Here is a 23,569-nt window from a genome sequence, read left to right on the forward strand (position 1 = left end):
ATGCATAGACTACAGGGGTCTTAATGCTATCACAGTTAAGAACAAGTACCCTTTGCCTTTGATATCTGAGCTTTTCAATAGGCTTCGGGGAGCTAGAGTGTTTACTAAACTAGATCTGCGGGGTGCTTATAACCTGATTCGCATCCGTGAGGGGGACGAATGGAAAACGGCATTTAACACCAGAGATGGGCACTATGAGTATCTGGTGATGCCCTTCGGGCTCTGTAACGCACCTGCCGTTTTCCAAGACTTTGTCAACGACATCTTCCGGGATATGCTTTCCACCTCGGTTGTAGTCTATCTGGATGATATTCTCATCTTTTCTCCAGATATTGACTCCCACCGGAGAGATGTTGGCAGAGTCTTCGACCTCCTACGGGCAAACTCTCTTTATGCGAAGTTGGAGAAGTGTGTGTTTGAGCAGGAGTCCTTACCTTTCCTGGGCTATATCATCTCCGCCCAGGGATTGGCTATGGATCCTGCCAAACTACAGGCTGTGATGGACTGGCAAGAACCCCATTCACTTAAAGCGGTGCAGCGCTTTATGGGGTTCATTAATTATTACCGCCAGTTCATTCCCCATTTCTCAACTTTGGTAGCTCCCTTGGTAGCCCTCACCAAGAAGGGAGCAAATCCCAAAGTGTGGTCTGAAGAGGTCTCCAGGGCCTTTTCTTCTACTAAGTCTCATTTTGCTAGCGCTCCCATCCTACATTGTCCCGATGTCAATAAGCCGTTTATAATGGAGGTGGATGCCTCTTCCGTTGGTGCTGGAGCAGTCCTCTTCCAAAAGGATGCTCAAGGTCGGAAGCATCCGTGCTTCTTCTTCTCCAAGACCTTCACACCAGCGGAGAGGAATTATTCCATCGGGGACAGGGAGTTGCTAACGATGAAATTGGCTTTCTCAGAGTGGAGACATCTCTTGGAGGGGGCACGTTTTCCCTTTCAAGTTTTTACTGACCACAAAAATTTGCTATATTTGCAAACAGCCCAGCGGCTAAATTCTCGCCAGGCCAGATGGTCCTTATTCTTCTCCCGTTTCCACTTCACCCTCCATTATCTCGCTGGGGAGAAGAACATTCGAGCTGATGCTCTTTCTCGCTCTGTTGTGTCATCTGAGGAGGAGGAAGGAGAGCCTCGGCTTATTGTTCCTTCTGAGAGCTTGAGAACCATGGCTCCGATGTCGCTTGAGTCTGTGCCTCCGGGCAAGACTTTTGTGCCCATAAATTTGCGACCGGAGGTTCTCTCTTGGGCTCATTCCTCCAGGGTGGGTGGACACTTTGGGACAAAAAGGACATCTGAGCTGCTGGCGAGGACGTACTGGTGGCCGCATATGCTCCGAGATGTCAGAGATTACGTTCTGGCGTGTGTCTCATGCGCCAAAAATAAGTCTCCTCGACAACGGCCGTCTGGGTTACTCTATCCCTTGCCGGTCGCAGACAGGCCCTGGGAGATGGTCGGGATGGACTTTGTAGTGGGTTTGCCCAAGTCTCGCGGCTGTACCGTCATTTGGGTCGTTACCGATCATTTCTCGAAAATGGTGCATTTGGTGCCGCTCCCACGGTTACCTTCTGCACGGGCCTTGGCAGCGTTGTTCATAAGACACGTCTTCTGCCTACACGGCATGCCAGACAAAATTGTCAGTGACCGGGGTCCCCAGTTTGCGTCTCGGTTTTGGAGAGAGCTTTGTCGTCTTCTCAGCATTGAGTTAAATCTCTCTTCCGCATATCATCCCGAGACGAATGGGTTGGTGGAGAGGGCCAATCAGACTCTGGTCACATATCTGCGACATTTTGTTTCTGCCAGGCAGGATGACTGGGCATCTTTATTACCATGGGCAGAGTTCGCCCTTAATAACGCTGTAGCTGACTCCACCGGTCAGACTCCTTTCCTCCTTAATTACGGCCAGCATCCGCGGGTTCCTGTGCCTATGCCCGTGTCCTCTGCTGACTCCAGGGTGGCAGACTGGGCAGTGGAGGCACGGGACATTTGGGACCGCACTCAGGATGCCATTCGGGCCTCGAAGGAGAGAATGAGGTCCTCCGCCGATGCACATCGGCGCCCTGCCCCGACCTTTGCTCCTGGCGATTTAGTGTGGCTCTCCGCCCGTAACATCAGGCTGCGTGTAGAGTCCACTAAGTTTGCACCTCGCTACTTGGGTCCCTTCAAGGTCCTCGAACAGGTTAATCTTGTGGTCTACCGTCTGGCCCTTCCGCCACGCCTGGGCATCACCGACACCTTTCATGTGTCCCTCTTGAAACCCGTGTATATGTCCCGGTTTTCCGAGTCATCTGCTGGGACATCGGGTTCGTCTACGGACGATTATGAGGTGAACGTTATTTTGGGGTTCAAGGTGGTACGTGGCAAAAAATTTTATTTGGTAGACTGGAAGGGTTATGGCCCCGAGGACAGGTCCTGGGAGCCTGTTGAGCACATTCGGGCCCCGCAGCTCATTGCTGCCTTCGAACGTAGCAAGGCCCAAGGAGGGGGGGCCCTAGGAGGGGGGGTAATGTTAGGAGTCGAGTTTCCTCTGCTGCACAGGGGGAATCTCGATCCGTCTCCGCTGCGGTCTCCCATTCTTCTCCAGCCGCAGTGGAGTCTGCTCAGCAGGGACGTCGATCCCAGCGTCTCGCTCAGTCTGACTCTGTGCGAAGAGTTACTGCTGCTTTTCCTGCTTCTGCCATTGAAGCCAGTGCTGGGCAGCGGCGAGTGGACGTTTCTGGATCTAAGTCCTGCTTTTCTCTGTCTGAGCATGCCTAGGGCAGGATCTCCCGTTGGAGATCGAGGGTCACATGCTCAGGTACTGCAGCACATCCCATTGGTCCTTTTGGCAGGTCCTGAAAGGGCAAAACTTCTGTAGCTGTTTCCTGTGCTGCAGCTATATAAACTGCGCATGACCGCACGGCCATGCGCTAGTATTGTCTTGTAAATATGTGTGTGTGTTGTGAGTGAAAGTCGCTCTTTAAATAACCCTCCCTAGTGAATGATTGTTCGCGGAAGGTGTATGTTTGCTATCTAGCGCCCGACTTATCCAACAGCACGTAACACACATTACAGCTACAAATTGCTGTGTCCGCCTGTACGGCGCCGTGCGCTTGCTCTGCGCTTTCCTGACCCAAGCCTGGGTGGTTAGTGGCGTCCGTCAGTGCGGCACCGCACGCACTCTTGTGCCTTTATATTATTATTTAGTTTCCTTACACACCCAGTTGCGGTGTTGTGCCAGCAAGTGTCTAATCGGACTTCAATCCTAGTTGGGGTTGAGTTCGCTGACTTCTTGCTCGCGCTCTATGTGCGGAACCACGGTCCTGTGACGCAACAGGATCGCTTCCTTCACGCAGGGTGAAGTTAACTCATGCGTGTATACTTATAGTACCGCCATATAGTCCGTCTTACTAGCAGCAGGGTTTTTATCTGCACGGTGGACCTCGGACTGCGAACGCACCTAGTTCCATTTCATCTTGTACTTGGTGCGTTCCGCCAGTCCTTAACAACTGGCTACATTGGCTGAGCCTGGGAAAGCAGCAGAAACCATCCACACAGTATCAGGCTGAGCCAGACGCTGGGACCGATGTCTCCGCTGACCAGGCTCCATTGCGGCTGGAGAGGAATGGCAGACCGCGGCGGAGATGGTTCGAGATTCCCCCAGTGCAGAGGCGGGAACTCGACTCCTAACAAATATGCCCCATACCGCACCTTAATAAAAAAAATGTTTTTCCTTACCTGGCCGAGCTCCAGCGATGTCCTCACCTAGGATTCGACTGAGGCTGTGTGCAGCATCATTCCGGCATATGACAGTCACATCATACGTCAGCGAAGTACGAGCTGACATCAACTGCTGGCCTATGATTGGCTGGCAGCTGTTAACTGTTGCCGTGCAGGAGGAATCTCCTGTACGGCAACAGATTTTACCTGATCGTGCATCGGAGGACGCATGGTCAGTTACTGAAGTGATCCTGCCGCTTGGGCCCGATGAGCAGAACAGAGGGGGCTCGCTGCGGGCCCTCTCTGCTCTTCAGGCCCCATACGCCAGTAAGGGCAGTAATGCCATGATGGCAGCCCTGCATATGTACACATGATATGCTATTCAGAATTTGGTCAGTATTTTACCTCAGTATTTGTAAGCCAAAACCAGTAGTGGGTGATAAATACAGAAGTGGTGCATATGTTTCTATTATACTTTTCCACTGATTGTTCCACTCCTGGTTTTGGCTTACAGATACTGAGGTAAAATACTGACCGAATACTGAATGTGTGAATGTGGCCTCATAGTGATACTTAAAGCCTTTTAACTCTTTTTACCAGATTTATTTTACCACACATTTTATTTTATTCCCACTATAAGAAGACAGTCAGTATCAGGTCTCCAAAACAGCCATAGCTGCTGGCTAAGGCCGGCTTCACACTCAGCGTATGAAAATACGGTCGTATATTACGGCCGTAATACGCTGAAATGTCCCGAAAATAGTGGTCCGTAGCTCCTCCGTAGGCAGGGTGTGTCAGCGTTTTTTGCGCATGGCATCCTCCGTATGTAATCCGTATGGCATCCGTACTGCGTGGTTTTCTCGCAGGCTTGTAAAACCAACATACCGCTATAGAAATGATCCATGTGTCCCAAAAAGAAAAAAATATATATATATACTGTCTATATATATATATATATATATATGTCATTAGACACATATATGTATATATATTAATATTTATTCCAGCGCTATACAGCTTGAAAGCCGGTAATTCAATTACCGGCTTTTTCTTTCTCCTTCCTAAAAGCCGACATGATTTGAGACATGGTTTACATACAGTAAACCATGTCTTCTCTCCATTTTTTTTGCAGATTCCACACTACTAATGTCAGTAGAGTGTATCTGCAAAATTTGGCCGTTCTAGCTCTTAAAATAAAGGGTTAAATGGCGGAAAAAATTGGCGTGGGCTCCCGCGCAATTTTCTCCGCCAGAGTAGTAAAGCCAGTGACTGAGGGCAGATATTAATAGCCTGGAGAAGGTCCATGGTTATTGGCCCCCCCTGGCTAAAAATATCTGCCCCCAGCCACCCCAGAAAAGGCACATCTGGAAGATGCGCCTATTCTGGCACTTGGCCACTCTCTTCCCATTCCCGTGTAGCGGTGGGATATGGGGTAATGAAGGGTTAATGCCACCTTGCTATTGTAAGGTGACATTAAGCCTAATTAATAATGGAGAGGCGTCAATTATGACACCTATCCATTATTAATCCAATTGAATGAAAGGGTTAAATAAAACACAAACACATTATTTAAAATTATTTTAATGAAATAAAAACAATGGTTGTTGGAGTATTTTATTCTACGCCCAATCCAATCACTGAAGACCCTCGTTCTGTGAAAGAAAAAACATAATAAACCAACAATATACTTACCCTCCGCAGATCTGTAACGTCCAACGATGTAAATCCTTCTGAAGGGGTTAAAACATTTTGCAGCAAGGAGCTTTGCTAATGCAGGCTGCTCCTCGCTGCAAAACCCCGGGGAATGAGTCTAAAAATAGATCAATGAGCTATATTTAGCTTCATTTGCGGTGAGGCGCCCTCTGCTGGATGTTCATAGATCGTGGGAAATTTCCTAGAAAGCTCCCAGGCTTTCTAGGCAAGTTCCCACGATCTATAAACAGCCAGCAGAGGGCGCCTCACCGCAAATGAAGCTAAATATAGCTCATTGATCTATATTTAGACTCATTCCCCGGGGTTTTGCAGTGAGGAGCAGCCTGCATTAGCAAAGCTCCTTGCTGCAAAATGTTTTAACCCCTTCAGAAGGATTTACATCGTTGGACGTTACAGATCTGCGGAGGGTAAGTATATTGTTGGTTTATTATGTTTTTTCTTTCACAGAACGAGGGTCTTCAGTGATTGGATTGGGCGTAGAATAAAATACTCCAACAACCATTGTTTTTATTTCATTAAAATAATTTTAAATAATGTGTTTGTGTTTTATTTAACCCTTTCATTCAATTGGATTAATAATGGATAGGTGTCATAATTGACGCCTCTCCATTATTAATTAGGCTTAATGTCACCTTACAATAGCAAGGTGGCATTAACCCTTCATTACCCCATATCCCACCGCTACACGGGAATGGGAAGAGAGTGGCCAAGTGCCAGAATAGGCGCATCTTCCAGATGTGCCTTTTCTGGGGTGGCTGGGGGCAGATATTTTTAGCCAGGGGGGGGGCCAATAACCATGGACCCTCTCCAGGCTATTAATATCTGCCCTCAGTCACTGGCTTTACTACTCTGGCGGAGAAAATTGCGCGGGAGCCCACGCCAATTTTTTCCGCCATTTAACCCTTTATTTTAAGAGCTAGAACGGCCAAATTTTGCAGATACACTCTACTGACATTAGTAGTGTGGAATCTGCAAAAAAAATGGAGAGAAGACATGGTTTACTGTATGTAAACCATGTCTCAAATCATGTCGGCTTTTAGGAAGGAGAAAGAAAAAGCCGGTAATTGAATTACCGGCTTTCAAGCTGTATAGCGCTGGAATAAATATTAATATATATACATATATGTGTCTCACTGACATATATATATATATATATACCTATTCTATGTGTACACATTTATTCTACCTATTGGACTGTAAGCTGTCAGTGTGATTTTACTGTACACCGCACTGAATTACCGGCTTTTCTCTCTAACAGCGCTGCGTATTTCTCGCAAGTCACACTGCTTGTCCGTGTGAAATCCGTATTTTTCACGCTTCCATAGACTTTCATTGGCGTATTTCTTGCGCAGTACGGTGACAAACGCAGCATGCTGCAATTTTGTACGGCCGTAGAAAGCCGTATAATACTGATCAGTAAAATACGGCAGATAGGAGCAGGGGCATAGAGAATAATTGTGCCGTATTTTTTGCGAGTTTTACGGACGTAGTTTCTGCGCTCTTACGTCCGTAAAACTCGCAAGTGTGAAGCCGGCCTAAGGGTATGTGCACACGTTGCGGATTTTGATGTGTTACCGCAGCGTTTTTGGACGTGCGGAATTGCCTCAAATCCGCAATACAGAGTGCACACAATGTTAATAAATGGGAAATGCAAAAACGCTGTGCACATGCTGTGGAAAATTCCGCGCAGAATCGCATTACTTTATTTTCCGCAGCATGTCAATTCTCCTTGCAGATCCGCAGTAGCGTTTTCCATTCTGGCATATGAAAAAATCTCTCCCTCTCTCTCAAACAGTAAATAGCAATGAGGCGGAGCAAATGTCAGAATGACTAGGCAGCAGTGTCGGACTGGGGTGCCAAGGGCCCACCAGTTATATTGATTTTAGGGTGCCCACTTCTCACAGGCATACAAATATTACACCACCCTCTTTCACAAATTTACCTATATCTCTAAACTGGGTGGTTTGCTTAATGAATGATGAGATGCTGTCTTTTTCTGTACAGAGTGAATCAAGTGAATTATGCCAAGTACTGCCCATATAGTGGGGTTGGAGGCCCAGATCACCACAGGGGCCCACCAGGGAATTCCCTTGTTCCCCTATGGGCCAGTCCGAGACTGCTAGGGGATTAGGCAGATTAGAGACAGACAAAAAAACAATCCAAAATCAAGTTCTTAAAAGGAATTTAGTGTCTGTCCTACAGTCCTGAACAGCTCATTTACATATAAGGAAAATGTGGATTTTTCTGAAATAAGACATTGGATGGCAAATATCAAGGCATCACACTATTCGGCTTCCTATGATCAACAGTGGTGTGAAAAAGTGTTTACTGACTGTCTAATGGCTATTGCCGCTCACTGTTACCATTGTAGAGATGGGTCGGTGCTCTATTTCAATTCCCTGGTGTCATCCTGCTCTTGCCTGCAATTGCAATGTTTTCTTCTCCTGGTGTGTGTCATTGAGATTCATTCTTACTGTTCTGACATTGCTTGTGTTTCTTATTTTTTCCATTATCCCTTTGGATGCCTTTAAAGGGAATCTGTCAGTAAGGTCAACCCTTCTAAGCCATCTATATAGGCATGTACAGTGGTGAGAAAAAGTGTTTGCCCCCTTCCTGATTTCCTATTCCTTTACATTTTTGTCATACTTAAATATTTTAGATCACCAAACAAATTTAAATATTCAACAAAGATAACACATGTAAACACAAAATGCAGTTTTTAAATGAAAGTCTTCATTATTAAGGGAATAAGAATCCAAACTTACAGTGCCCTGTATGAAAAAGTGGTTTATCACATCTTTGGAAATCTGCGTTCAAATCCCTATCCACAGCCAGGCCTGACTACTGCCACACCTGTTTTCAATCAAGAAATCACTTAAATAGGACCTGCCTCACAAAGTGAAGTAGACCAAAAGATCCTCAAAAGCTAGATAACATGTCGCAATACAAAGACATTCTGGAACAAATGGGAAACAAAGTAACTGAGATCTATTAGTCTGGAAAAGGTTATAAAGCCATTACTAAAGCTTTGAGACACCAGCAAACCATAGTGAGAGCCATCCAAGAGGTCACAAAATACCCCACAACAACATCGAAATAAATTCAGGCCTCACTTGCTATAGTTAACCCCTATCTGACCTTGGACGGGATAGTACGTCCAAGGTCAGATCCCCTGCTTTGATGCATGGCTCCGCGGTGAGCCCGCATCAAAGCCGGGACATGTCAGCTGTTTTGAACAGCTGACATGTGCCCGTAACAGGCGCGGGCAGAATCGCGATCTGCCCGCACCTATTAACTAGTTAAATGCCGCTGTCAAACGCAGACAGCGGCATTTAAATACCGCTTCCGGCCGGGCGGCCGGAAATGACGGCATCGCCGACCCCCGTCACATGATCGGGGGTCGGCGATGCGTCTCCATTGTAACCATAGAGGTCCTTGAGACCTCTATGGTTACTGATCGCCGGTGGCTGTGAGCGCCACCCTGTGGTCGGCGCTCACAGCACACCTGCATTTCTGCTACATAGCAGCGATCAGCAGATCGCTGCTATGTAGCAGAGGCGATCGCGTTGTGCCTGCTTCTAGCCTCCCATGGAGGCTATTGAAGCATGGCAAAAGTTAAAAAAAAAAGTTGAAAAAAATGTTAAAAAAATAAAAAAAATATAAAAGTTTAAATCACCCCCCTTTCGCCCCAATCAAAATAAATCAATAAAAGAAATATCAAATCTACACATATTTGGTATCACCGCGCTCAGAATCGCCCGATCTATCAATTAAAAAAAAGCATTAACCTGATCGCTAAACAGCGTAGCGGGAAAAAAATTCGAAACACCAGAATTACGTTTTTTTGGTCGCCGCGACATTGCATTAAAATGCAATAATGGGCGATCAAAAGAACGTATCTGCACCGAAATGCTATCATTAAAAAACGTCATCTCGGCACGCAAAAAATAAGCCCTCAACCGACCCCAGATCACAAAAAATGGAGACGCTACGAGTATCGGAAAATGGCGCAATTTTATTTATTTTTTAGCAAAGTTTGGAATTTTTTTTCACCACTTAGATAAAAAATAACCTAGTCATGTTAGGTGTCTATGAACTCGTACTGACCTGGAGAATCATAATGTCAAGTCAGTTTTAGCATTTAGTGAACCTAGCAAAAAAGCCAAACTTGGAATTTTTTTCCCGTTTTCTAGTACACGACATGCTAAAACCAATGATGTCGTTCAAAAGTACAACTCGTCCCTCAAAAAATAAGCCCTCGCATGGCCAAATTGACGGAAAAATAAAAATGTTATGGCTCTGGGAAGGAGGGGAGTGAAAAACGAACACGGAAAAACGAAAAATCCCATGGTCATGAAGGGGTTAAGGTCAGTGTTCATGACGCCACCATAAGGAATAAATTGTGCAAAAAATGTCTGCATGGCAGAGTTCCAAGATGTAAACCACAACTGAGCAATAAGACCATAAAAACTCATCTCAGTTTTGTCAGGAAACATCATTTGCAAGAATACTTTGTGGACTGGACTAGACAAAATTTGAACTTTTTGGAAGGTGTATGTCCCATTACATCTTGCATAGTAACACAGCATTTCAGAAAAGGAATATCATACCAAGAGTAAAATATGGTGGTGGTAGTGTGATGGTCTGTGGCTGTTTTGCTGCTTCAGAACCTGGAAGAAGTCCCCTACAACCTCACATTGGTTGGGGTGTTAGGGCTACTGATGTTTGGCTAAGACTTATTGCGTTCCAAAAAACAAAATCCCTTTCTCAGGCCAGTCACTGCCTTAGGAATCCCACTAATTCAGGGGACAGTGGCCATCCATCGACTTGGCTCCTGTTGATTATTCAATGAAGGCCATTGTCATTTCTATGACCTTTGCAAATATAAACATGAATGCGCCTCTCGCGGCAGTGTGGATTCAGTCATCAGATGTTATCACCCAACCTCAAAGTTACATACAAAACCTCCCACCAGGGTGAGACTAAGGACTCTGTTGAACATGGTTGAGATCGAGCCATGGTAAGACCTTTAACTCAATAAAGAAGTGGCCAGACAGATCATATTTGGTTTCTCCTTTGGGTTCTTCATTCCCTTCATATTTCCCAAATCTTCTTTCCGCTAGAGTTCACCCCCAAGGCCGTAAAAGTTAAAATATCCAAGGAGGTCTGCCTGGGCAGAATCAGTTCCTTTGATTTCCCTCCTTTTCCAAATTTGCGGGTTTCACCTCTCAGAGTAGTTCCCAAAAATGAGCCTGGAAAATTCTTTCTAATACACCATTTGAGGATGTCTGTGTGTCTTGCGTCTCTTTTTTTGACAGGTCAGTTGAACTTGTTCATGAGGCAAGACCCGGAGCAAAATCCGACATTGAATTAGCATTTCGACCCCCCTCCTGGTTCACTCAGAGTGTTATCATCTGTTGGGCTGTTTTTTTTTATAAAGGAAACTAGTATTATGACTCTTACCATCCCATGGGATGCTCCATCTCATTCCACTACTTCGAGCTATTTAGTTCATTGTTTGAATGGATGGTACAATATGAAGCTCGGTCAAGGAGAGTTAGACCCTACTTGGATGATTTATTTTTCATTGGCTCAGCTGCAATGTCAACAACTATTAGACACACTGAAAACATTGAAGTAAAACCTTGGGGTCCCCTTTTCTAATGGTAAAACCGAAGGTCCCATGTGCATATTATCCTTTTTTCGCATCAAAATTGACACATGCATTATTTTTAGGCTCCCTCTGGAAAAAAATCAACATCTCTAATACCTAATTGATGGTTTTTGTTCCATTAAAAAGTCACCCTTTGACAAATGCCATCCCTTCTGGGTCTGTTATCTTTCGCTTGTAGAGTTAACACCATGGACAGGACCTTTTACAGCTTTAGAGCTAATCAGCCTGATCAAAGAACTAGAATCACTCGCCCTCCTCAAGAGGACTTCCTTATTTGGAGGCAAGTCCTATCTACATTTCATGGTCATACTTGTTACCTGGGCACCAAGGTGTTCAGCCAGGATATTTAATTATTTACTGATTTGTCTGGTTCTATGGGTTTTGGTGCAACATATGGATCCAAATGGTGCCACAGTTTATGGCCCCAGTCATGGAAGTTATTTGTAATCTGTAAAAATATTACTTTCCTCAAACTATCCCCCATTGTTGAAGCCATAGACATCTGGAGAGAGGAATTTTCTAATAAAATCTTTTTTTTGGACAGATAACCCAAATGTAGTCCATTGCATTAACCACCTGTGCTTGTCATCTTCGCAGGTCTGAAGTGTTTTATGCCACCTAGTTCTTTGTTGCCTTGAAAATACCATTTGGTTTAAGGCTGGCCATGTTTCCACAGGTAAAAATCCCATCATTGAATCTCGTTACCATTTTCAGGAATTCCGGTTTCTTTTGCTCACAGGTAACTCAGTGGGTTGTCAATGCCCAAAGGTTATGTGGGACTGAGTAGAGACTAGTTATTGTCACTACTGGGAGCTTCAGTTTACCCTTCCACTTGGCAATTATACGGTAAGACATGGGAACATTGGAAGAAATTTGTGGGCAACGGTTCAGTTGGGAATTTTGATGGAACATGTGATGCAGATGCGAAAGAGTTGACTCGTTGAACCGTAAATGCCCATACAGCTAGACATATTTACTTACATGGTGGTGTAGCGATCAGACACTACCAATTGGAGGGGGACACAAGACGTTTAATGATGCAAGACGGAGTACACCTTATGCATATTGGTTTGGACATACTGTATTCTTGTCAGGCATCCAAGATTGTTTGGAACAGACTCTCTTTTTGTTGAGGGGAAGTAGGAGCCCAGTCTAATTGACCGGGCAGCTCTTTGGCGTTCATAATTATGAGAATCCGAAGTTAGTGCAGAATTCCACACCTGGAACAGTGTCGGCATATCCCTTATGGCCAGTTGTGTTGTTTAATAATGATTAGCATATACATTTTATTAAAAAAACTGTGACTTATTCCCACGCCACATGATAATCTATGTCTCTTTTATGGTTATTATGGGAAGGGAGTGAAATTGTTATTTTGCTGTTATGTCTTCACAGTCTTGTGGCATCATTTAAGCTAAGCGATCATTTAGAGAAAACCTCAATATTAATGAGCCATTAAGCATGGCTGCCTTGCTCCACATATGTCATAATTCTAGCAAATGTAGTGGTCTGATGTACCTATTAGCAAATCAAATTTTTCTACACAATAACAAGTATTGTTACCTGTAACAATGTTGTGCAACTTATGTTTCAGAAAAAATATTACCTGCAGAGGGAAACTTTTTTTCTCTTTCATCATGAAACCATTCGCCAGTCTTTATCTTTACTTCCCTGTTATGCATAGAGGAAACAACATCAATGTTAGTATCTGTAAATTCATCAAATTTACTTTATCACATGCCTAATTGTGGTGCTTTATCAAACACTTTTAATTTGCTCCAAGTATAGTCATAGAAAATAATAGCAAAAAAAGTCAGAAAACCACACAATCACAATTATTGCACGTTCACACATAGTAACATAGTAACATAGTTAGTAAGGCCGAAAAAAGACATTTGTCCATCCAGTTCAGCCTATATTCCATCATAATAAATCCCCAGATCTACGTCCTTCTACAGAACCTAATTGTATGATACAATATTGTTCTGCTCCAGGAAGACATCCAGGCCTCTCTTGAACATGTGACATTTTTGTGTAGAAATTTCTCAGCTCCTTACATCTGAATTGGGTTGTATCGACAGCTTGTAGATGGCGGCATGGATTTCTGCAAGATCCATTCAGATAAATAGGACGGTCACTGAAATTTCTTCAACAAGTCTACCACATGTGAACATATAAGGAAGCTGTCAATCAAATTAGAGGTACAAGAACTAGGTGAAACTGGCACTCATCTGCGCTGCTATTGGGATCCATAGGTGTCGCTCACTATAGAGCAGATACACCGGAGGAGAATATGGAAACCAGAACTTCTATTCCTCCTGCAAAGCCCCGGGGAAGGTGGCTGCCAGTCCACAATACTGAAGTGTGAATGATTTAGTAAGTATCGAATGTGGCTGCTTTGTGAAACATTAAAAATTGCCAAACTGATTTTTAATTTATTATTTTTTTAGAACTTAAGGTACCGTTACACTAAACGACTTACCAACGATCACGACCAGCGATACGACCTGGCCGTGATCGTTGGTAAGTCGTTGTGTGGTCGCTGGGGAGCTGTCACACAGACAGCTCTCTCCAGCGACCAACGATCAGGGAAAAGACTTCGGCATCATTGAAACTGTCTTCAACGATGCCGAAGTCCCCGGGTAACCAGGGTAAATATCGGATTACTAAGCGCAGGGCCGCGCTTAGTAACCCGATATTTACCCTGGTTACCATTGTAAAAGTTAAAAAAAAAAAACAGTACATACTCACATTCCGATGTCTGTCACGTCCCCTGCCGTCAGCTTCCCGCACTGACTGTGTCAGCGCCGGCCGTAAAGCATAGCACAGTGGTGACATCACCGCTGTGCTCTGCTTTACGGCCGGTGCTGACAGTCAGTGCAAGGAAGCTGACGGCGGGGGACGTGACAGACATCGGAATGTGAGTATGTAGTGTTTTTTTTTTTAACTTTTACAATGGTAACCAGGGTAAATATCGGGTTACTAAGCGTGGCCCTGCGCTTAGTAACCCGATGTTTACCCTAGTTACAAGTGAACACATCGCTGGATTGGCGTCACACACACACCGATCCAGTGATGACAGCGGGTGATCAGCGACCAAAAAAAGGTCCTGATCATTCCCCAGCAACCAACGATCTCCCAGCAGGGGCCTGATCGTTGGTCGCTGTCACACATAACGAGATCGTTACCGGGATCGTTGCTACGTCACAAAAAGCGTGATGTTGCAACGATATCGTTAACGAAATCGTTATGTGTGAAGGTACCTTTATCTAAAAATTACAGACAGCCAACAATTTTACAGACACATTGGAAAACCAAAATTAAAGGTCTATAGGTAAGAATTCTAGTATTAAAAGGAACCTGACAGAGGACACGGGCAGCATATATCAGTCACTTGCTGTAGGATTTTAGCCATATACAGTACTTTTAACTCTGAAACGATCCGGTGTTTTTGAGAGGAACACACTTTTCAAGTGACATGATAGAGTGCTTCTTACTAGGGAGCAGCACTAAGTCGGAAAAGGCTGAAGATCATGACAATGGGGACTATTTTTTACTGTGTAACTTGTACAGTACTGCATAGTTATAAGACAGGGTCCACTTCTATACCCAAAAACTTTTGTTAGATTGTGAAATATATAATACACAGTAAAGTCTGCACTAGCAGAACATATATTTTTTTAACAAGATTTGAGTCATAAAATCATAAGTTACGTTGGGTCACAGACATAAACTAAAAGATACAACTAAATCTGCATGCATTTAATAAACTCATTACAGATAATTTTCAACTTTATGTTAAAATGTTTACATAGCTGAATGCAAGAATTGCTCTGTTTGTTACCCATGAGCGTTGCACACAGTGCACTTCCATACAATACTGCAGCGGTAAATTTGGCATTCCTCGCACACTCTGTGACTGCAGCCATGGCAGACAGCACCTCTGTTCAGCAATCTTCCGAGAGCTTTTTGGCATCGAGCACATGATCGCTCTTCGTATTCTCTGCTTGCACTCTTTGCCCCTTTCCATCGAAGCTGCTGCAAGTGTGTTTTCAGCTTTCTGCATTAAATAACAGAAAAAGATGTAACTAAACACTATAAGGCTGTGTGCACACGATGCGGATTTGCTGCGGATCCGCAGCGGATTTTTCCGCGCAGAAACGCTGCAGATCCGCACTGTGATGTACAGTACAATGTAAATCAATGGGATAAAAAAAATAGCTGTGCAGATGGTGCAGAAAATTCAGTGCGGAATTGCTGCGGATTTCAAAGCAGTGCATGTCACTTCTTTTGTGCGGATCTGCAGCGTTTCTGCACCCCTCCATTTTAAAAATCCGCAGTGGTAAAACTGCAGAAAATCCGCACAAAATCCACATCAATTCCGCATAAAAACCGCACAAAATCCGCATAAAAACCACGGCCAGGAGATGCAGATTTTGTGCAGAAAATTCTGCACCTCTTTTCCTACGTGGTGTGCGCATAGCCTAAATGTGGTAGAAAATTAAAAGGATTAAAAACATGACTGATTCTTCAAAAAAACAGCATTTCACCTATCTATGGGTTGTGTATGCTATTTCAATTTAAATAGGACCTATCATTTGAAAAACTTCCTGATGTAGAAGAATGCAAAAATTGAAAATCTTTCTCCAGTGTATACTACAGTGCAAATCTTTTAGGCAGGTTTCTCAAAAATGTTGCAAAATAAGAATATTTTCAAAAATTGAAGTGTCGATAGATTATTTTTTATCAGTTAACAAAATGGAAAATGAATGAACGAAGGAGAAATCTAAATCAGATCAATGTTTGGCGTGACCTCTCTTTGCCTTCAAAACAACATCTGTTCTTCTAGGTAGTCTTTCCCACACTTTGTGAAGTACAGTACGTTGCTGATTTTGCACGTTTTCCCACGTACAAAGAATGGAGAGGGCTGTAATTTTTATTATAGGTACACTTCAAATGTGAGAGACAGAATCTTAAAACAATCCTTAAAATCACGTTGTATGAGCTTTACATAATTAATTAGCATTTTATTGCATGAAATAAGTAATTGATACAATGGAAAAACAGAAATTAAAACAGAAATTAATATTTGGTACAGAAACCTTTGTTCGCAATTACAGAGGTCAAACATTTTCTGTAATTCTATACCAAGTTTGCACACACTGCAGCAGTGTTTTTGGCTCATTCCTCTATAAAAAAAACTAACAAAATTAACCTTCTATAACTGGACGATATATCCGATAAAATTTAACTTTTATTAAATTACTCTAAAAAAGAGTCAGGAAGAACATTAGAAATCACCATGCAAGCAACTGTGCTTCATCCTGCACTGCACCAATTTATCCTACATCCAAAGCCTACCTACCAGCAGAGGTTGGCACCTTAGACAATAAAACGAGTGATGGCACCTCGGGGAAACAACTGAAATTATGTCTTATATTCTAGGTTCTTCAAAGTAGCCACATTTTCCCAGAGACATAATTTCAGTTGTTTCACACTTTTTTGTTTACTATATAATTCCACATGTGTTAATTCATAGTTTTGATGCCTTCAGTGTGAATGTACAATTTTCATAGTCATGAAAACACAGAAAAATCTTTAAATGAGAAGGTAACATAGTAACATAGTTAGTAAGGCCGAAAAAAGACATCTGTCCATCCAGTTCAGCCTATATTCCATCATAATAAATCCCCAGATCTACGTCCTTCTACAGAACCTAATAATTGTATGATACAATATTGTTCTGCTCCAGGAAGACATCCAGGCCTCTCTTGAACCCCTCGACTGAGTTCATAGTAACATAGTTAGTGTGTGTCCAAACATAGTTAGGTGTGTCCAAACTTTTGGTCTGTACTGTATATATGTGTGTGTCCCTGACATATCTATATATATATAATTGTCTAAGGGTTTTTCCGTCTGTCTGTCTGTCTGTCTTTCTGTCTGTCTGTCTGTCCTGGAAATCCCGGCTCTCTGATTGGTCGAGGCCGCCAGGCCTCGACCAATCAGAGACCGGCACAGCATCGACGTAGAAATCCCGCGTCTCTGGCGGCCTCGACCAATCAGCAACGGGCACAGCGACGATGATGTCATAAAGGACGTAGAAATCCCGCGTCTGATTGCTCGAGGCCTCCAGGCCTCGACCAATCAGCAACGGGCACAGCGATGATGATGTCATAAAGGACGTAGACATCTCACGTTTCTGATTCAGCAACGGGCACAGTATCGACGTAGATGTCATAATGGTTGCCATGGCGACGATGATGTCATAAAGGTTGCCTCGACCAATCAGCGACGGGCACAGTGTGCCGCGAATTCTGGAATCATCATTGTCCATATACTACGGGGACATGCATATTCTAGAATACCCGATGCGTTAGAATCGGGCCACAATCTAGTATATATATATGTATTGTATGTGTATATATCTATTCTATCTATTGTATTCTAATCTGTTAGTGTGATTTTACTGTAAGTGCAAACAAATTGCTGGCTTTTCTTCTATCTATCAATCATATTCATATATATATATATCTATATATAGATATATATCTATATATGTATGTGTGTGTTTTGATGAATATTTCCTTTGAAAATGATATGTAAATGACATAGAGAATGTCACGATCCATTTTTGGATTTGTGGCAGCTCTGGCTCCACTCTTTTTTAAAAGTAGCTTTTTTCCATTCTGGACCATCGGGGGTTAATGTCAGTTTCTCCTCAGCTGTCAATCTGGTGTAACTGCAGTGTTGCTGGGTCAGCTGATGTGGGTGGTAACCACTCCCACCATCCTTTAAATGGTCACCTGATGCATCCGCTGACTGATGGTGATAGCGTTTCTCTGGAGACCAGCCAATGTGTGAGGAGCTCTCTGGTGCCAACAACACATTTCAGCTGTTTGAGGTCTTGGTGTCGTATCCTATGCTGAGTGGAGTTTGGAGTCTGGCTTCAGTGTCACCTGTGGTGTGGAGCTGGGCAGCTGAGTCTGGAAGCTAAGTGTGGTGTTTTTTCCTCATCTCTTTTGTGTTTGTCACTATCCCGTGTGTGGTACCATCTGCAGTGGAGAGGCTAGCGCTCTTGCCGGCCAGGGCAGTGTGAGGTGACAATTAGGGATGAGGTGCCTGACAGTGGTGGGGGGAATGACCCACTTAGTGCATTAGGGGAGTGCAGGGACAGGCTCAGGTTTGAGCAGGAGGTGACCATTTCTTAATTTCCCTATTGATAGGGCCTTCTTCCCCCTTTTTCATCCCATTGTGAGTTTGTTGTGCGGTCCACTATCGACCCCCCCGCGATGTCGCTATATAGTTGGCGTCCTTTGGCATGAAAGACCTTGCCCTATCCTGAATCTCCTCGTACCTTTACAACCGCACATTCAGTGTCTCCCACTCCCACACTACCTCCTCATCCCACCCTCTCTCTGTTGGAGTCCGCCAAGGCTCTGTTCTAGGACCCCTACTCTTCTCAATCTATACACTTGGCTTGGGACAACTCATAAAGTCCCATGGATTCCAGTACCACCTCTATGCTGATGACACTCAGATCTACCTCTCTGGCCCACACGTCACCGCTCTGCTGTCCAGAATCCCAGAGTGCCTATCAGCCATATCCTCCTTCTTCTCCTCTTGCTTCCTCAAACTCAATATGGACAAATCTGAACTCATCATCTTTCCTCCATCCCATAGATCTTCCTTACCTGACCTATCTATCGCAATCAATGACATCATGCTTTCCCCCGTACCGGAAGTCCGCTGCCTCGGAGTAACCTTCGACTCTGCCCTGTCCTTCAAACTGCACATCCAAGCTCTTTCCACCTCCTGTCGCCTCCAGCTCAAAAATATCTCCAGAATCAGTCCTTTCCTCAACCGTCAATCTACTAAAATGCTTGTGCACGCCCTCATCATCTCCCGCCTTGACTAACATCCTTTTCTGCGGCCTCCCTGCTAACACCCTTTTACCTCTCCAGTCCATTCTTAACTCTGCTGCCCAACTAATTCATCTCTCTCCTCGCTACCCCTCTGCTTCCCCCCTCTGCAAATCTCTTCACTGGCTCCCATTCCTTCAGCGTATCCAGTTCAAATTACTAATACTGACCTACAGAGCCATCCACAAACTATCTCCTCCATACATCTCTGAACTAATCTCCCGATATCTTCCCTCACGTGATCTCCGGTATTACCAAGACCTCCTTCTCTCCTCCACACTTATTCGCTCCTCATCCAACCGCCTCCAAGACTTTTCCCGAATATCCCCCATCCTCTGGAATTCTTTGCCCCAACACGTCCGACTATCAACCACATTCGGATCCTTCAGATGGAACCTGAAAACCCATCTCTTCAGGAAAGCTTACAACCTGCACTGACCCCGCTGCCGCCTCATCACTACCGAAGCTACACATCAGACATCAGAATGTGAGTATGTAGTGTTTTTTTTTACTTTTACAATGGTAACCAGGGTAAATATCGGGTTACTAAGCGCGGCCCTGCACTTAGTAACCCAATGTTTACCCTGGTTACCTGGGTGCTGCAGGGGGACTTCGGCATCGTTGAAGACCGTTTCAACGATGCCGAAGTCTTTCCCCGGATCGTTGGTCGCTGGAGAGAGCTGTCTGTGTGACAGCTCCCCAGCGACCACACAACGACTTACCAACGATCACGGCCAGCTCGTATCGCTGGTCGTGATCGTTGGTAAGTCGTTTAGTGTAAAGGTACCTTAAGCCCGCAAGGGCAGGGTCCTCGCCCCTCTGTATCAGTCTGTCATTGTTAGTTTGTTTACTGTAAGTGATATCTGTAATTTGTATGTAACCCCTTCTCATGTAAAGCACCATGGAATCAATGGTGCTATATAAATAAATAATAATATTTATCGTGACAGAGAATTGCTTTATGTAAAAGCTCATGTTAAAATCGCATTGCAATCAGATAGCAATCGCACTGCACTCGGCTGTAAATTGGATGCTAGGTGTGAAAATCGCACAGCACTTGCATGACACTCGTCCGTTTTTTCATTCCTGATATTGGAACTTTTTTTCACACGTGGATAAAAGCCCTAAGGCTAAGTTCACAGTTTGCATTTTTCTGCATTGTTTTGCACCTTGTTTATGCAAATTAAAAGCTGAGTTTCACAGTACCAGCAAAAGCTATGTGATACTCCAGAAATCTCATTAACACGCTTGTTCTTTTTTTTCCTGACCGAATTGTAAAACTGCAGAGCTCTTTAAAACTTCAGCATGCCAATTCTTTCAGTGTTTTTTTCGGCAGTTTTCACCCATAGAAAGTAATGAGAAAGTGCAAAAATACCATTAAACGTTTTGCAGCGTTTTTGGTGTAAAACACAAAAGTAATCCGCATAAGAAAATTGCGGCAACAAAACAATACAAAAACTGCAATAACACTGAAAAATGAGAATTACGAAGGCAGCATTCATAATGCCAAGACAGCAGATTTTGGCTCCTAAAAAAATTCTGCAAAAGAACAAAGTGTGAACATAGCAAATCCAATTACTCTCCGTATAAGCCTAAGACATATATTTGAGAAAAGTCTTATAATTATACTTTTTGAGTCTATTCTGAGAACTGATAGGTCCTCATTCACTTAAATAGAATGCCAGGACTCAAGACATTTATTGCACCCTTAATCTATTTATGGCAGTTACAAAGAGAATAAAGAGAGACCCCTTCTCTATTCCAATGGGGGTTTTGCTGGACTCCGTTTTCAAGATTGCTGGAGGTCCTAGCTGTCTGACTGCCCTCTGTAAAAACTTATATGTTATGTTCTGAAGTTTAATGTCAATTTTATATAAATTTAGATTAGGCTTGAAAACAATTTTTAGATCAATAATAATAATTTGTTGCATTGAACTAAACTTTTTCAAGTATTTAAAAAAAGTTTACATATAAAAAATGTCCAATCAAAGAAGTCAATTTAGCTACAGCCGAAATCGTAGCTATATTCACAAGTTAGAAAAGCAGATTATGATTGAAAATAGTTGCAGCACACAATAAATTGCTCCATTTAAGCTACCGGCAGTTTAATAATTCTAGAGGTTGGCCCAGATTTACTGTTCTTCATACTTAATGGTTCAAATAATGAGGGGAGCAATAAACAAAAGCATGACCTAATTTCCAATTGATGGATGTAATTCCTACATTTTGCATCATTAATATGTAGACGTTATAGAATTTTGGAACAAAAAAAAGACTGGTTTTCTCAGTATATCATTTTTCATTTAAAATGAAAAATGTAAAAGTGCCATTCTCCTGATTATCATTTTACACGTGTATTGCAAAATTATATAAACCAAAGGGAAAGAACAAGGATCCCTAAAATATAACTTTTATTAAGGCAGTTAAAAAGACTCTATTTATCAAAATAAAAAAAGAGGTAAGAAAGTATTCAATGTACCTAAACAACCCTATGTCACACTATAATGAGTCCTGCCTGACAGTGGAGGTTGGCACCCTAATTTTCTGCGGTAGGCGCCCCCACTCCTCGACGGCTCACCCTTTATCTCCCTAGAGAATACCTACAATCAAGGAAAAACTGGTGAACCCTAAGGTGCAATACCTATGATACCAACTGCCTGACAGTGGAGGTAGACACCCTAATTTGCTGCGGTAGGCGCCCCCACTCAATTATGGCTGACCCTAGGGTCCCTCACAATCCCTGCAATTCAGGATAGACAAAAGATAGTGTCCCAGATACACCCCTGATACCCGTAAGAAAAAGAAAAAAAATGGAAAAATAACCAGAAAAAATCAATAAAACAAAAACAAATAGTGTGAATTTAATTCATCAGTACCCAGAGGGAGTAATGCAAAGCACAATGGCTCAACCCACAGATATATAAACGGGAAAATAGAGTAAAGGACTATACATATGTCTAGATGAACCACTAATACCTGTTTAGAAAAACGAAAAAAAAGAAAAAAATAAACAGAAAAAATAAATAAAACAAAAACAATTAGTATGAATCTTATTTCTAAGAATTAGTACCCCCTAAGGGTAATGCAAAGTCAAATGACATGACCCACAGGGATATACGGGTAAACAGAGTGCAAAGGTTAGTAGACATTACTCAACCAGACGCGGCATACAATAAATAAGCCACCACAACAATTGTTAAGCTGCTGTTAAGATATATATATATATATATATATATATATATATATATACATATACATATATATATATAGCAAGGCAAGATGGGACTTTTTCAGCAGATAGAGGAGTGCATGTAAAATAAAATATTCAATGTTCTATATTTGACCTTTAAGGGCACTCTTGTGCTGTGTATGTATATATAAAATTCATTTGGACAAACATATATTTTTGCACTCTGTTTACCCATATATCCTTGTGGGTCAAGTCATTTGACTTTGCATTACCCTTAGGGAGTACTAATTCTTAGAAGTAAGATTCATACCAATTGTTTTTGTTTTATTTATTTTTTCTGTTTATTTTTTTCTTTTTTTTCGTTTTTTCTAAACAGGTATTAGTGGTTCATCTAGACATATGTATAGTCCTTTACTCTATTTTCCCGTTTATATATCTGTGGGTTGAGCCATTGTGCTTTGCATTACTCCCTCTGGGTACTGATGAATTAAATTCACACTATTTGTTTTTGTTTTATTGATTTTTTCTATTTTTTCTATTTTTTCCTTTTTTTTTCGTTTTTCTAAACGGGTATTAGTGGTTCATCTGGACATATGTATAGTCCTTTACTCTATTTTCTCTAGGGTCAGCCACCGTTGAGTGGGGGCGCCTACCGCAGCAAATTAGGGTGTCTACCTCCACTGTCAGGCAGTTGGTATCATAGGTATTGCACCTTAGGGTTCACCAGTTTTTCCTTGATTGTAGGTATTCTCTAGGGAGATAAAGGGTGAGCCGTCGAGGAGTGGGGGCGCCTACCGCAGAAAATTAGGGTGCCAACCTCCACTGTCAGGCAGGACTCATTATAGTGTGACATAGGGTTGTTTAGGTACATTGAATACTTTCTTACTTCTTTTTTTATTTTGATAAATAGAGTCTTTTTAACTGCCTTAATAAAAGTTATATTTTAGGGATCCTTGTTCCTTCTCTTTGGTTTATATATTTCTCTAGGATTCCGATTTATTGTAGTTTGGTTTTTCGGTATTGCAAAATTAGTTTGTGTTAGCAACATTCGATCCTTAAATCGGTCAATACATTCTTAGTCCGAATTTACTGTATATAGTAGCTCCTGCTTTTATACTTGTTAGAAAAGAATATCTGTTCAGGTTTTACAATTTCCAGTGGCTGTCTTTGCTGATTAAGTGGTCACCAAGACCATTCACCTTTAACCAGTGGTTACAGCTCTTGCAAAATTATAATCTATCAAATGAATCTTTGCTTTTTCAAATTGCAATAGACAATAGATGGCTGATGCACAATTAGCTGTTTAATAATACTTGACAATAGCCACTGCTTCTTTACAATTTTTGAAAAATCAATAATTTACGAGTTTAGGAA

General features: G+C 42.7%; 1 protein-coding gene across 2 annotated transcripts in view; it reads right to left on the reverse strand.

The window, feature by feature from the left end:
- Nucleotides 1–23,569, reverse strand: part of SYTL3 (synaptotagmin like 3) — a 321,014-nt gene that overhangs the window by 158,605 nt on the left and 138,840 nt on the right. For both annotated transcript variants that reach the window (XM_069725923.1, XM_069725924.1), the window contains exons 3-4: nucleotides 14,931–15,146; nucleotides 12,693–12,757 (exon numbers count right to left, since the gene is read on the reverse strand). In XM_069725923.1, coding sequence (XP_069582024.1) covers nucleotides 12,693–12,757; nucleotides 14,931–15,146 — 281 coding nt within the window. The remainder of the gene's footprint in view (nucleotides 1–12,692; nucleotides 12,758–14,930; nucleotides 15,147–23,569) is intronic.

The sequence above is a fragment of the Ranitomeya imitator genome, chromosome 5 (genome assembly GCF_032444005.1).
Source record: "Ranitomeya imitator isolate aRanImi1 chromosome 5, aRanImi1.pri, whole genome shotgun sequence".
NCBI classification, from domain to species: Eukaryota; Metazoa; Chordata; class Amphibia; order Anura; family Dendrobatidae; genus Ranitomeya; species Ranitomeya imitator.